This window comes from Wolffia australiana, chromosome 11 (genome assembly GCF_029677425.1).
Source record: "Wolffia australiana isolate 7733 chromosome 11, ASM2967742v1".
Lineage (NCBI taxonomy): Eukaryota > Viridiplantae > Streptophyta > Magnoliopsida > Alismatales > Araceae > Wolffia > Wolffia australiana.
In genome coordinates this window covers 17,170,112-17,184,406 of record NC_135845.1, presented here as the reverse complement: position 1 = coordinate 17,184,406, position 14,295 = coordinate 17,170,112, and the positions used below count along the sequence as shown (strand labels likewise).

General features: G+C 42.2%; 2 protein-coding genes across 4 annotated transcripts; both read right to left on the bottom strand.

Moving 5' to 3' along the window:
• Window positions 1–3,151: 3,151 nt before the first annotated feature.
• On the bottom strand, window positions 3,152–7,325 carry ERH3 (P-loop containing nucleoside triphosphate hydrolases superfamily protein). 3 transcript variants are annotated; one of them, XR_013583152.1, is made up of 9 exons: window positions 6,992–7,325; window positions 5,883–6,366; window positions 5,610–5,816; window positions 4,726–4,970; window positions 4,473–4,631; window positions 4,207–4,294; window positions 3,676–4,053; window positions 3,387–3,494; window positions 3,152–3,297 (listed from the first exon to the last, which is right to left on the bottom strand). XR_013583152.1 is itself a non-coding variant. In XM_078583608.1 (7 exons), the coding sequence occupies exons 1-7, from the start codon at window positions 7,105–7,107 to the stop codon at window positions 3,772–3,774; spliced, it is 1,581 nt and encodes a 526-aa protein (XP_078439734.1). In that variant the 5' UTR covers window positions 7,108–7,325; the 3' UTR covers window positions 3,567–3,771. The 3 variants fall into 3 exon arrangements, 1 of the variants encoding a protein (XP_078439734.1); XR_013583151.1 differs by having other exon boundaries at window positions 3,387–3,486; XM_078583608.1 differs by lacking the exons at window positions 3,152–3,297; window positions 3,387–3,494 and having other exon boundaries at window positions 3,567–4,053.
• A 44-nt stretch (window positions 7,326–7,369) lies between these two features.
• Window positions 7,370–11,388, bottom strand: LOC144709928 (uncharacterized). Its single transcript, XM_078583607.1, has 5 exons — window positions 11,126–11,388; window positions 10,010–10,342; window positions 9,676–9,780; window positions 9,475–9,570; window positions 7,370–9,403 (listed from the first exon to the last, which is right to left on the bottom strand). Exons 2-5 carry the CDS (start codon window positions 10,324–10,326, stop codon window positions 7,576–7,578), a joined length of 2,346 nt encoding a protein of 781 aa, XP_078439733.1. The 5' UTR covers window positions 10,327–10,342; window positions 11,126–11,388; the 3' UTR covers window positions 7,370–7,575.
• Between the last annotated feature and the right edge of the window lie 2,907 nt (window positions 11,389–14,295).

Genomic DNA, 14,295 nt, shown 5'->3' with positions numbered 1-14,295 from the left:
ATGATCTTTACCACTCTTTACACATGAAACCCTAACTTGGACATATTACTACTGCTATCTCACCATCCATCTCATCTTATCACCACTCTTTACTCAATCACTATTTTATATCACATATACGTCACATTATTATCCCTACTTGTATTAACTCCAAAGTAGCATCTTCTCCCTTGCCACATCCCTCATTTCATGATCTTAGATTTTATACTTATCTCATATCATATATATAATTTCCATTTAATCTTAAAAAAAAGACTGAAAAACTCTGAAATGGTTACATTACTAATCAATAAATATTACAAGAATTAGTTTTTTCTTGGTATAAAATCACTTCAAAATATTTTTTTCTAACTTGTTTGTTGTATTCACGTTCAAATGAAAATTAAGCTAGTATTAAATCATAAAGTATTTTCTTAACTTAATATTGCCACATAGATTATGTAAATATCCACATTGAATTCTCTGATCCATATTCACAACATGTGGATGTTAAATCAATTTATTCTTGGTCGTAAAAGGTATAATCGCCTCCCATAGCTCAAATAATTAAAACCTTATAAACGTATAAATTTGTATTTATAATTTAATATAATGCCACAAGCAGTATATTAACTTTTTTTGTTAAAGACTATCAGCAGAAAATCAATGTCCCACTATCAAGTTTCAAAAATGATCTCAGACTATGTTATTCAAATTTCTCATCTACTGTTTTACATTTTCAATATTCATATATAAATACCAATTATTGTGTATAATAAGGCACTTCAATTTATGGAGTGGAAAAAGGTAGATATAAAAGACTTTAGGATGACTGCAAATGTTAGCAGAATTTGATTATATTTTAAACCAGCAAATAATATCATTTATCTATAACTGATAATAATATAAATAAGAAGATTTATATCTCTTTCTCTTGATCAAACCTAGTTCATAACTGATTTGGATGCCCGTTATCAAATGATGGCATCTTTTGATTCACGACTCAATTTAAGGTAATTGAAAATTAAATGGATAACTCTTTCATAACATGGGTGTAGTTTTAATATCATGAATTACTAATTTTTTTGAAACTTCAATACTTAATCTATTATGTTCTTAAAATTTTATTTTAAGATTCCTGACATGTTTATATGAATATAATATTCCGCACATAATGGATATTGTTAATTAACCCTAATTGAACGTTAGGAACACAAGCAGTTTTACTACTTATAAATATTTCCTAGGCACATGAGTGCATTTACAGGAATTAAACGGTATGATGAATAAGTCAAGAATAGAGTGATTTGCACTTTTGACTTGGTGATGCCCATTTTTGTGTAAACATATCACCAATCCATTAAAAGAAGAGGGACAATAGTCACCAACATGCAAGAATACTCCAAACACAAAGAATGAGGGGATGTAAACTGGATTTAAGGCCTAATTCTTTGGGATTCTGAGTTGGAAAGATGCACTTGTTATTCCTTTTGATTTGGAGTGAGATAAAATTGCAATTACATATAGAAAAGTAGAGCTCTTGATTGAATCCAACTTTTCTCCTCAAGTTTGCCACAATCATTTTGTGATAACTTTGGTGATGTTGTTCTTACTCGTTACTCAACCAAATCTTAGAAAATTATGTATTTTGGGTATCTGCAAAATCTGTCACCACAAAATATTGAAACTGTATATCACTCAAGACAGGATCAGGTCTTCGTTTTCTGCAAATGTACGATCTCTGTTCAAAATGGAAACACCATAGACTTTTTGAATTTTCATTCAATTAATCTCTTTCATTCGTTCAATTATGCCTTTGATTGCATAGCATGTGGAGAAGCCAGTGCCAAACGCTACTCTTCAAGTAACAGGAGCAGTTGGTTGGAGCCTGGAGGAGAGAGGACCTTGGTTCCAAGAAAAATTAGCTGATTAGATATTTTTACAGTTTCAAATTCCTTTTGTCATTATGTTATCTTGACTAAACTTCAAAACAGATTCCTTCTTCACAATCAGTTTCTAAATTTTGGCATTTTCTCTATCGTTATATTAATTTATTATATCTTCTCTCTATCACTGGTGAGTCACTAAATTGTTCAATAAATTATTAAATTAATATATTAATATGACTTCGTGACGACTGCATCAACAGGTTAATTATTACATTAATTATTTCACATTCTTAAAAAAAATTCTAATTTATTCAAAATATTTTAGCTAAATATTTAAATTCCCAACCAAGCACTGAAATCTTAAGTTACTTATATGACGTCAACAATTTTGGTATCCTAACATATTAAAACATAAGACAATAAATACTACATTTTTCAACAGGATATTAATTTATTAAATTCTTCTACTAAGATAATTCATTATTTAAATGTGACTAAAATTTTTAAATCTGTAAAAAGAAATTATTCAATTTTACTGTACTTTGCGTTTATAAATCCTTAATTTCTCGATCAATAAATTAATTGGTACAACAAATTTCTTACATCCCCTGACAAGTGGCAACAAATTAGTTATTTACCTGCATATAGAAAATATATAAATGTATCACTTTTCTGTGAACAAATTAATCATTATATTCTTTAATTTTTTAGTCAAGAACTTAATTAATAAATTATCTGCATTTGAATTTTAGGTCAATAATTTGATTATCATAACATATTAAACCATACATCTCGTATTAAACAATTTAATTATTACCATCTATTTAGTAATAAAATATAATTGTATTGAAATTCCGTTACGGACGTCATCCATGACGGAATTTTCGTCACGTCACGCGTCCTACCCCGTCACTGTCACATCACCGTCACGGGCAACCCATCACTTGTCACCGTCACAGCTCATCTGAATTGTCACTGTCACCGTCACGTCATCGGTCACATGTCCGTCACGGTGACGCATGATGTGACGGATGACGTTTGACGATCCCTAATTGTTAACCTTTTTTTAAAAGATGATGAGAGCATGTAACATCATCAAAAATGAATACCACAAAGGTTACAGCCTTTTGGAAAACCTTTTCTTATCCGAAGAAAGTGTATCTGCTTTCGGGATCTTCCATGGGAATTATTATAAGCGAGTTATAAAGACAATTCTCTTGGACGTGGGCACTCCAACTTAAAAAAGAACCAGAAAAAACGCTCCGAGAGTTTGGTGCTTAGGATAACTGGATCAAACACGGGACTATTTTAATGATAAGTTATCAAAGAAAGGCTCTCGTCCGCCAAAATAAGTCAATGCAACCCAACAGATATTTCAGTATGACAAATCGAACTAAGGAAAAAGATCAACGATATCAATCGCCAAGTCCTGAAAGTTTATGAAAAACAAAAATAAAACAGTAAACAAGGAACCAATCAATGAGAAAGCCAAAGGTACTTGTAGCATTAAAAAAATACCGCTCGGAATGTTAAGAAGTTCAAATATGTTGCCGGTTAGCTAGGCACTCAAAAGACTGCCTATATTCGCCGAACGCATCAGCCTGCGAGAACCATTGTTCTGCATTCCTACAACATAGTTTAGCAAGGAAAACTTTTCCTATCGGAGAGAACTATAGATGGACAAATTTGCTTGTCAGATAAGTCAAGTTCTTGAGATGATGATTGATGACAACAAACGAAAAGTTTTTTTTCAAAAAAGAAAAACAACAAAAGAAAAGTTTTTTTAAAAAGAGGCTAGGAAGCTGACCATGCAAATTTAAGTAGTATCGCCCACAATTAAACCATCACGTGCTGCGACAAAAAAGAGCTCTTGAGTCTTGACTGGCTGTCAGAAACGACGGTTTTATGCAGATCCAAACTCCGCGAACCACTTCTCATGACGCTCAATGTCAGATGCAGAGACGCTGGGCTGGACCTTGCTCAGAGCTTCCTCAAAGTCGCACATCGCCACGGGGTCCTTGGAAATATCATCCTTGGACATGTTCTTGATCTCGTCTCGCGTCTTCCCCGCAATCTTTCTCCTCATCCCGTTCATGGACGCGTCCCGACAGACATTGGTCAGATCATCCCCACTGTATCCCTCAGCCCTCCTAGCAACTTCATCGATATCCACGTCAGGCGCCACCTGGAATGGGTTTGACTGGTCAACGTCCACAAACGGATAACAGACTGACAAGCGTTCTCACTAGATTTAGAACGATGTAACCTCAGATAGAGTATCTAAGCCATGAAACAGAAGGAAATAAAAAATGACAGAGTTGGCTAAAAGTTTGAATACCTCAACAGTCCGCAAATTGATCTTAATCAGTTCCTTGCGACTCTCAAAATTTGGGAGTGGAATATAAATTCGCTTCTCCAATCGTCTCCTGCATGAACAATATGTCCCAATATATATCATCAAGATCATTGTCCTGAATTGGGAGCTACTATCCGAGAATCCTATGAAAAGACAGAATCATCTTTAAGTTTTGTCACTCGTAATTAGAGATTTCTTTAACACAAATATTGCCGATTACTCGAAGGAGAGAAGCTGAAGGAAGGAACCTGAGAGCCTCGTCTATATCCCATGGAAAATTAGTAGCCGCCAAGACCATAACGATTTTTCGTCCTCCATCTTCTCCGGTTGAGCTGTTGTTGACGCCATCGACCTGGACCAAAAGCTCAGATTTGACTCGTCGTGATGATTCATGTTCGCCAGAGGCACTGCACATTTGGCATGAAAACGCAACCAGCTGATGAATGGGTCCTCAGAAAGGGAGAACCAAGGGAAAAACTGTTGTCAGGAAGGGCTTTGTACCCTCGAGCATTGCAGAGGGAATCGATTTCATCAATGAAGATTGTGCTGGGGGCATAAGCTCGGGCGAGTTCGAACAAGCAACGAACCATGCGTTCACTTTCCCCACGCCATTTTGATGCCAAAGTCGCGGAGGAAACATTGAAGAACGTCGTTCCACACTCCGTGGCCACCGCCTTGGCTAGTAGCGTCTTCCCAGTTCCTGGTGGGCCAAACATAAGAACTCCTTTCCAAGGCCGACGTATCCCCTGGAATGTGATTGATAATAACCCCTCAATAACAATGTACAAGTCAACTCATTTGCAAAGAATCAAAATTATTAGCTAAATAATCTAACTTAACTCGCCAGCTAAGAATTAGCAATTATCCAACCCGAACTCATTAGCTAAGAATTTCAGCAATAGTCAATAAGAACTCAAAGTACCCTTCAGAAAAAATGCATTAAATCATAACCATGACTGGAAGGTTGAGATTAAGTATCGCATGGTCAAATAACAGCAACAAGTCAAAGATCAATTGGGAAATAAAACAACTTCATCTTAACCAGCGCAGTCAGGGTAACGGCTTCATAGACTTACCTGGAAGTAGACATGGTAGTTCTGTTCTTTTTGTGCGAATTTGTGCGAATTTGTGTGAATTTTTCGTTCTGTTCGGTTTTTCGAACAGAATAAAAATGAATTCGAACAGAACATTGCACAAACCCGTGTGCAGTTCTTTTGTTCGCTTTGTGCGAATTTTGTTCTAGTCTTGTGCGAATGTGCGAATTTGTGTGAATGTGCGAATTTTGTTCGTTTTAAAAAAAAAAGAACAGAACAAGGCCCTGTGCGGTTCTTTTGTGCGAATTTTTTTTTCGTTTCAAAAGAACAGGACAGAACAACCATGTCTACCTGGAAGTACTCGGGCATCCACAGAGGGAGAACAACAGCTTCCTCCAGAAGTCGTTTAGCTTCGCTAAGTCCAGCAACATCATCCCACTTCACCCCCGGCGTTGAATCCAAAACATCTCTTTCGATCATCGCCGCCAAGTCTGCATCTGGCCCTTCGTACTGCACCCTTTTGGATTTATCATCTTCTCCATCGACGCTCTTGTCAAGCTTGAAAAAATAAACGATTTAGAAAACATATATCTGAAACGATGATCATGAAGATCGGTTTCCTACCGCAGAATCAGGCTTGCCAGCATTTGCATTTGGTTTTCCTTTCTTCCCTGCCGCTCCCGGCAATGCTGTTGATCTGACAGTCGAGCCCCCTTTACTTGAGGAACTGGACTTCCCTCCACGAGCAGCAGCAGCAGTTTTACTGACAGAGCCGCGCGCCCATACACCGTCTTGGGAAGATTTCTTCGGGCCGCCTTGACCGGCTTTAGCGGGCCTCCTGCTTCCAAACTGATCACGATTGGGGGGCCTCCATACATCAGGATCGTCCATTGTACTACCTGAAGAAGTGGGGTACTCGTCCATCGGCTGGAACACAGAAGATTTGGTTTGAATGGGCGGGGAAGAAGGTCGTCTTCCCCCCGGAATGTCTTTGAACGATCTGAGTTCGGCATCCAGCTGTTTTACCACCTCCAGCTCCTCCGTCAGAGCTTTCTTGCATTTCATCCATTTCGATCGAAGGGTAGTATCGTCGAGAGAATTGAGATGCCTGATCACAAAAGAGCAGAGAGCACCAATGTTCAAAATTACAGATAAAGAGAGCGTGTTTGTTTCAACGGCTGATACTTGGTTGGATGATGAGAATTTCATTTAGAAGCCTAGACAAAATACTTGAAGAATTACTGATCGCAGCCTCTTGTCTGCGAAAAATTGAATATAGATGTTGAGCGTACAGCGGCAACCCCCGTATTTTCCCCAAAAATTCAACCCACCAATGTCTGGCGACAAGTCCTAACCATGTTGATCCTTTGGTCACCGCAGGATGGAACCAGCATCGACATCGATCGTACCATTACGGCAAACGCAAAATATGAATTCTTGTTTTTTTAGACTCAAAGAACAGCGGCGTCTATATTAAGATACTCGAAGCCTCGAGAAAAAGCCGATGGAGAAACTAATTCGTCTACCGAGATATGTGCAGAAAAAACGAATCGTTGATTTGAGGACTGAACACAGAAGAACGGTGATTTTGTCGAGAGAACGGGTTTATCGATCATCGACAGGCACACTAATTAATCACCGAAAGACTACGCAACACCGACGCGGGCAGATCTAGCCAGATGAAAAAGGGAATGCCGCACTGAAACAGAAACAGTCGAGAGAAAGTAATTCACTTGTTGATTTGAGCGATGGCGCCGTCGAAGAAGATGACGGCGGTGTCGTAGAGGCCTTCGAGCGCGTACTCCCTCGCAAGATTGACGTGGTCTTGCAGCCCGGCGAGCGTCCCCATGTCTTTCCTCCCCCCAAAATACCAGATCGCCGAATCAGCAGACTTTAGAAGGAAAAAAAAAGAGGGTTTTTTCCCCGATACTTGCGCTCTCCTCGCCACAAACGAGTAGACCCTCCTTCCACTGTCGATCTCTACGCGGACGAACCCCCCCCGGCAAATTCAAGCAGCCGGCTCAACGGGGACGTCGACGGCCGACCAAGAGCGGGGTCGGCTACGCAGTTACGCAGCTAAAGACCATCGCGTGAGCGACGAACATACAGACTTCAAGTTATAACTCTTCCAGGAGCAAAAAAAAATTTACAAAGCCTCCCCTCTTCTCCCCCGCGACCGAGGCGAAAGAGCGAGCCCCCTTAACACCTTAGATTGGGGTCAGAGGGAGCAGGAAGAAGATCGAGGAACAGGAGAAAGAGCTAGTGTCCGCGTAGAGAGATGGAGATAGATTAGAGAGACTTAGTAGACTGAGAGAGATCAGAGGAGCGCCTTACAGGTGGCCTTGTTGTGGCCGGAGCCCTTGCAGCGGCTGCAGTGGTGGCCGCGGGCGGCTGCGGCAGCTGCTGCGGCGGCGGCGGGGGGCAGGTGGTCGCGCAATTGGCGGAGGAGCGTCCGGGGGCGGCGGTTGCGGGGCGCGGGGATGTTGGCGCCGAAGCTGGAGCTAATCTTGTCGACGTCGGGGATGGGGTAGACGGACTCGGCGTAGGCCACCCGGTAGGTCTCGGCGCGCAGGTAGTGGGAGCAGAGGTCGTAGACGGAACGGCCGAGGTGCGCGGCCACGGCGACGGCGTGCGCGCAGGGGAGGCCGGCGAGCTGCCAGCGGCCACAGCTGCACTCCCAGGCGGCGGTGTCGACCACGCTGATGTTGCTGCCCCGGACCTCGAAGACGTTCTCCGAGGAGCGCAGCACGCCGAGCTTGTGCGCGCGCGCCGCCTCGCGGGCCAGGCGCTGCTCCATGGAGGGGGTGAGCCGCTGGGACTCGGGCCAGGCGGCAGCGGCCTGGCGGCGCAGGTCTACCGTCTCGGCCATCTTGGCCCGCAGCGCGTCGATCATGAGCACGACGGACATCTCCCGCTCGGGGGGGATCCAGGCGCTGAGCGACTCGACGGCGTCGGCGGAGCAGTGGCCGTAGCGCGCGCCCTTGAAGAGAGACGCGGCCCAGCGCTCGGGCTTGGCGGCCATGATCCAGGCGGCGGCCTCCTCGGAGATGCCGCGCACGCAGTCGACGCGGGCGTAGAGCTCCTCAGCGTGCGGGCTCTGGGCGGCGCGCTCGAGCTCCTCGACCATGGCGTCCTTGGCGCCCTGCGACCAGGGCCCCCGGTTGAGCTCCGCCTTGAAGTCCTCCACCAGGTGGGCGAGGCAGAGCGCGTGGAAGCAGTCCCCGAAGGCCTTGCCCACCGCCTCCTCCAGCCCGCACCCCCGGTCCGAGACGAAGGTCAGGGTGCGGCCCGCGCCCACCGCGAAGCGCAGCTGCTCCAGAAACCAGGCCCAGCTCTCCGGTGACTCGGCCTCCACGGCCGCGAAGGCGACGGGGAAGACGGCGTTGTCGCCGTCGACGGCGGCGGCGGCGAGGAGCTTCAGGTGGGTGTTCTCCTTGAGCGGGACGCGGTCGAGGAAGACGAGCGGGCGGCAGCCGTACTCGAAGCCGTGGAGCGACGCGCGGAAGGCGACGAAGATGCGGAACTTGAGGTCGGCGGAGGTGGCCAGCGTGACGATGCTGCCGGGGTTGCTGTTGAGGATCTTCTCGCAGAAGACGGGCAGCTGATTGTAGGCCTCCTCGTGCAGGTTGAGCAGCTCCTTCTGCGCGTCCGTCTTGCCCCGCCACACCTGGTAGTACTTGAGGTGGATGCCGTACTCCTCCGACACGTCCCGCAGAATCTCCTTGGTCTTGTACAGCGGGCTGTCCCGCAGCTTGTCCTTGATCACGTCCACCAGCCACTTCTTGGTCGCCTTGGGCTGCACCTCCCCGCCCCCCCCGCACCCGCAGCTGTGCTCCCCGTTCAGGATCTTGATCACGATCTTCTGCTTGTACGACGACTTGGACGCGTGCAGCCGCCACGGGCAGCTCTCCACCACGCACCGCGCCGTCACGCGCGTCAGCTCGCTCTTCACGAACTTGTACGCGAAGCCCCGCCGCATCGCGTACTGGAACAGCTTCGCGCGCAGGTCCTTGACGTTGTCGAACTCCTGACCCACCCCCGTGATGATACTCTCCGCCGGAACCGACGGCCCCGGAATGATCAGCCCGTCCCCCCCGCCGGAGCCTGCCATCGCCGACAGCTCCATCTCGCCGGCCCCCCCTCCCCTGCACCAACGCCCACCCGCTTCACATTCTCTTCAACCTTTTCATCAAAAAAAAAATCAAGCCCAACCGACCTCCTGCCCAGATTCTCCATGGCGACGAGCTTTCCCTGTCCCTCGTCGTCAGTCTGCAACAGAGAAGGGAAACTAGGCGGCGCAGCACTAATCATCCTGGAAAAAAAAAAAGGAAATAATATAAATTCGCTCAACCAAATATTAAGAAAGATTATTAACAAGCACAAAGCAGGGATAAGCGCGAGAGTCTGGCGTTTTAACCTGTCGTAGCTGTCCATATCGGCCGTAACCCGTTTCCGACGTTTGGCGTTGCGACCAGAGACATTCGCCGAATTTCCCGAAGACCCCAGGAGGCCTCCACTCAGCCTGCAGTCATGGTGCAACTTGAGAAACTGACCCAGCAATGTATTTTTTAAGAAAAAAGAACCTAATGATGTAAGAAACATAAAGAGGAAGATTCGACGCATACTTTGTTTTTCAGGCAACAACATAATTAGCGAGAGTATGTCTTTAGATTCTAGAAACTGTAATCCTGAAGTATATCTTATTCACACTTCAATCTACTACGCCTTGAGGGATGATGATTTTGGCATACCTGGCCAAATCCTTGTCCAAGATATAAACGTCGACAGTGGTGGAGTTGGCGTGGAAATCGATCATGCGGTGCAAATCTTTGTCACTGGACACGGTGATGAGGGTTTGTCGGTTGTTTGGGAGAAAGTACTTGATCGACATGGCGGTCACGTCGATGTCAAATAAGCTCATTATTTCAGACTTGAAATCCTCCAGGTTCAGATCAGTGTTGAGATCGATAGCGTGGGCATCACCACCGACATAGGACATTGAGCCATCCTCGTTGGAGATGAACTTGCCCCCATACTGACAAATGGCCACGATTCCAATTTGAACCATGGTCTTCAGCGGCTACCTGTGCTTGATGAGTCAGAAGATGATGATGATAATAAACCATCACGAGTGGACAGTAAACATAAAACGGAGATTAAATAGGATGGAAATTACTAAAGTCAAATAGGTAGAGATCATCTCTCAATCTTCCTTTCCAGAGTTCATCATCTCGCAGTTGAATCATCAGTCGATTTTTTTTCCCATAGTTTATAAATTTCACTTTTGAAATAGCGAACAGGCCGTTGATGAGATTTAGAAATTAATAGTAGAAGACTCATCTTTCTCGATCCTAAAGCACGAATAAATAGGAAGAGAAACACACTGAACAAAGGCTTTCGGTTCCCAACAACAAGCCATATCACATAATAAACTCTTTAGGCTTGCAAATTCAAGCCATTTCGGGGATCAAAGAAAATAAGTTTTTTAGCACGTTGCGAAAGATAAATCAAGTTTTCAGGGAACCCGCGCGGAATCTCCTGCAATGTCAACCTGGAAAATATGAAAAGTACAAAAGCGTGCTCGACGCACCGCAAGAACCAGACGAAAAAGGTAAATCTAGCCTCGATTGCCAGTTTTCCTGACAGAATAAAGCATTTTTCGGAAGAAACAAGAGCATTGTTTTTCTTGCCCATCAAGTCCACAACTTTTATTTTCTAATTTCCGAGTTGAGGGTTATCCCGCGCTGATTCATGCAGCAAAAAAAGAAAGAAAACATTCCGAGCAGGCGGATTCGTTGAGCACAGGGCAAAGGGTAATCCATGACCGTAAAGTAAACACATAGCACAGGGGAAATGAAAAAATGTACCAGAATGATGAATCCCCGGTATCGATGAGAGAACAAGAACCGCAGCAATGGTGTCGAAATCGGACTTTAGCAAGAGAGGGATCAACCCAGGGCATAAACAACGGGTCATAGGAGGAAATCAACGTTCGCTAAAGCTCGAAATCGCGCGGATTCTAGCAACCTTGGAGTTCTGACGACACATCGAGGGGCCGAGTAGCTCCTTCCTGCAACCACAAACCCTCGCGCTTCTTTCTGTCTCTCTACCCTTCCTCCCAAATCCAAGTATCAAGCTTCTAGTATTTTGTGGACAAAGCGTCCTCGTCATCCAAAGTCCGTCGTCGTTAACCGCCTCCAAACGAATGACGCCATCGGAACGGGTCTGGTAAAACCTACAAGTTACGTCAACAAGTAACTAAAAAATCATATCAAATGTTTAAAAATCAAGACCAAATTTTAGATCAAAATAGTTATTAAACGAAATGAATAAACAATTCTAATAGGTAAAGACATCATTTGTGTCATGTATTCACCGCATAAAACTGCACTTGTATTAATATTTGTATTTGTATTTATATTCATGCCCGTACTTACGTATTTCCCTAGTTAGGTATTTAAATATTTACGTCTTTAGGTAATAACATGTTTGCATATTTATGCATTTATGCATTTTGGTACTTAGGTGATAATATATTCTTGTATTTGCAAACTTAGGTATCTACGTAGTTAGGTCGTTACGTAGTTTGGTAGTTACATATTTACATTATGGACTGCTTAAATTTTTACGTATTTAGATATTCACATATTTATGAATTTAAATATTTCATATTGATGTATTTGCCTACGATGTATTTGCGAGAGTAAATTGCATTTCCAATATATTTTAAAGTAATTATTTTAGGTGATTTTATACTTCTCGTGATTTTTAAGTATTATCCAAATTGGAAAATAAATTAAATAAATTAAAACTAGAGAAACTATTTTAAATAAATGCAATACTTATTTATTTTGTTTTAGATAAGTTTCAATAGTTAAGTATTATTGTTTTAGGAATTATCAGGGAAATTTATAGTGCAAGAAATAAGATTTAACTTTAAAGGAAACATCCGGCCGCAAATTTGTGGGCGGTGGCGCTCCGCCGGGTGGGTAGTACACTGAAAATGTTGTAACTCATGCTACATCATGAATTTTTCAGCGCTATTTGATGCGTTGGAAAGCTTGAAGTCTAGCATAGCTTCTCTAATGTTTATCTAGATAAAAAGGTGATAAAATTCAAATGAAACATTCAGGAGATTACACAAACCTAGCTGTCACTTCTCCCAACGACCAAGTTGTGTTCTTTCTACAAAAATCTTTATCACCCTTGAACTCTATCTCCCACACTCTCGTAGAAAAACAATATATCAAACAAATATGATGCACTAGGCCACCAACAACAATATGAGATACAAAGAGAATGGAGAAGAGAATAAATAGAAGTTTCCTAACTCTCCGAGGCATTGGATTTAATTCCAAGGGTTTGGAGAGTTAGGATTATTTGATTTCCATCTTGGATTTACATTGTCCCCTTCCCATCTTTGAAAACAGGCCTATCAAAATGAAGCTGTGGGTTAGTTCCACAATTTTTGCTTTTAGTTGAACATGTCCTTACAGAGATTTGAATGGGCTTTTAGAATGGGCTTATTGTGTATCGAGTCTCTTCCTATTATTTATTAGATGGCTTAGGTTTCTCCTTTCCTTCCATTTTTATCCCAAATTCACCATTTTATTTACCTAAGTCCTATATTTCAAATAAACCTCTAAGAAGATATGAGACATCCACTTGACTCTAAGGGGTCAAGTGGGGTTAGTCTCAAAATTTTATAAAAAATAGAGATTAGGAAAATAAATAATAAATTTCTCATTTTGTCCTTTAATCTTGAATAATGGTAGTGCAAATCTGAAAAAATATGTAGTAAAAAAGAAGTATAAAATCATAATTTTATTGATCTAATTTGATGTTATCAGGAATGGAGGGGAGAAAAGAGAAAATAAATCCAACATAGAGAGATTATTTCCGATTTGCACACAACAGAATAATTGACGCAGGACACGCAGGATCATGCAGTTGCAGAGACGGTGACGAGGGGGACAAGGATGTGATTAGGGCGATGGAGACGGCAACGATGGCGATGCCGAATACAATAAAGGGGGTGATGAGGGCGACACACTAGCTACATGCTAGTTAGTGCAGACGAATTGCCAAGAGATAAGTCTGTATTGAGGCGGCAATTACATGCGACGTTAGTAATGACAGCCATTAGACCTCTTTCTTGGACTATATTTTTTTCTAAAAAAATTGTTATCTTTTGGGTGTCACGTGAGGGCTTTATATAGCCTCCAAGTGATATCCCCCTTTTGTAAACAATGTATCAAATAAAATAAAATTATTAAAAATAAATATAAAATTTTTAAACACTATGCAGATGGGCCAATCACATAGTTTATTAGATGGGCCAAGCATGTCTCCGTGAATTAGAGGATATTTTTTCCCAAATAGTATATTAGCTATAGTGCACAAAATTCAAATTGTAGAATGAGGTGATGGAAATTTCAATCAAAACTCGATAGAAACTTTCCAGCTCTTAAAAAATATTACAAAAGAATGAAAGGATAAAAAAGATTAGGGAGTTTTTTAACAGGGTTGTATTCAAATATGCAATCAAATTTTAGAGACAAGAGTTTTGTTTTAGTAATATTGATGATAGGATAATAATTATAGATAATATGGGAAGATTTTGTTCAACTGCATCTCAACTTTATTTCAGTATATTAAAGGGAAAATGATGGAGAGAACAAAACTTGGTTGAATGTATCTATAAATTTTCAACTCAAAGAGAAAATGAATTCGTTTTTTTTATTCCAAATGCATGAATATAATGGATTTACCATGTATATCATTCATGGACACTAATGACAAAGGATGGTTTCTCTTAAGGGAAATAGTTCACCAAATTTATATGTAGGAGGAATGCCTGAATTAAATAGTTGGGTCACTTCACCAAATTGGATCACCTGTATAAGATAATTTATGTCATTTTATAGATATTAGATATAATAATGAAGTAGGATATTTGAAATGAATTAATGGTACTATAATTATGGGTTTTGTGAATGTAGGTAGTGGAAGAAGTGTAGAAGAGTAGTGAGATATA

Bases quoted from the DNA above. Each gene is read 5' to 3' on its own strand.
- ERH3 (XM_078583608.1), bottom strand. From the start codon at position 7,107: ATGGGGACGCTCGCCGGGCTGCAAGACCACGTCAATCTTGCGAGGGAG. The intron at 4,971-5,609 runs GTAGACATGGTT...ATCACATTCCAG, and splicing joins GGATGCCCGAGTACTTCCAG to GGGATACGTCGGCCTTGGAA. The intron at 4,295-4,472 runs GTTCCTTCCTTC...TTGTTCATGCAG, and splicing joins GATATAGACGAGGCTCTCAG to GAGACGATTGGAGAAGCGAA.
- LOC144709928 (XM_078583607.1), bottom strand. From the start codon at position 10,326: ATGGTTCAAATTGGAATCGTGGCCATTTGTCAGTATGGGGGCAAGTTC. The intron at 9,781-10,009 runs GTATGCCAAAAT...CCATGACTGCAG, and splicing joins TTGGACAAGGATTTGGCCAG to GCTGAGTGGAGGCCTCCTGG. The intron at 9,404-9,474 runs GTCGGTTGGGCT...GCGTTGGTGCAG, and splicing joins ATGGAGAATCTGGGCAGGAG to GGGAGGGGGGGCCGGCGAGA.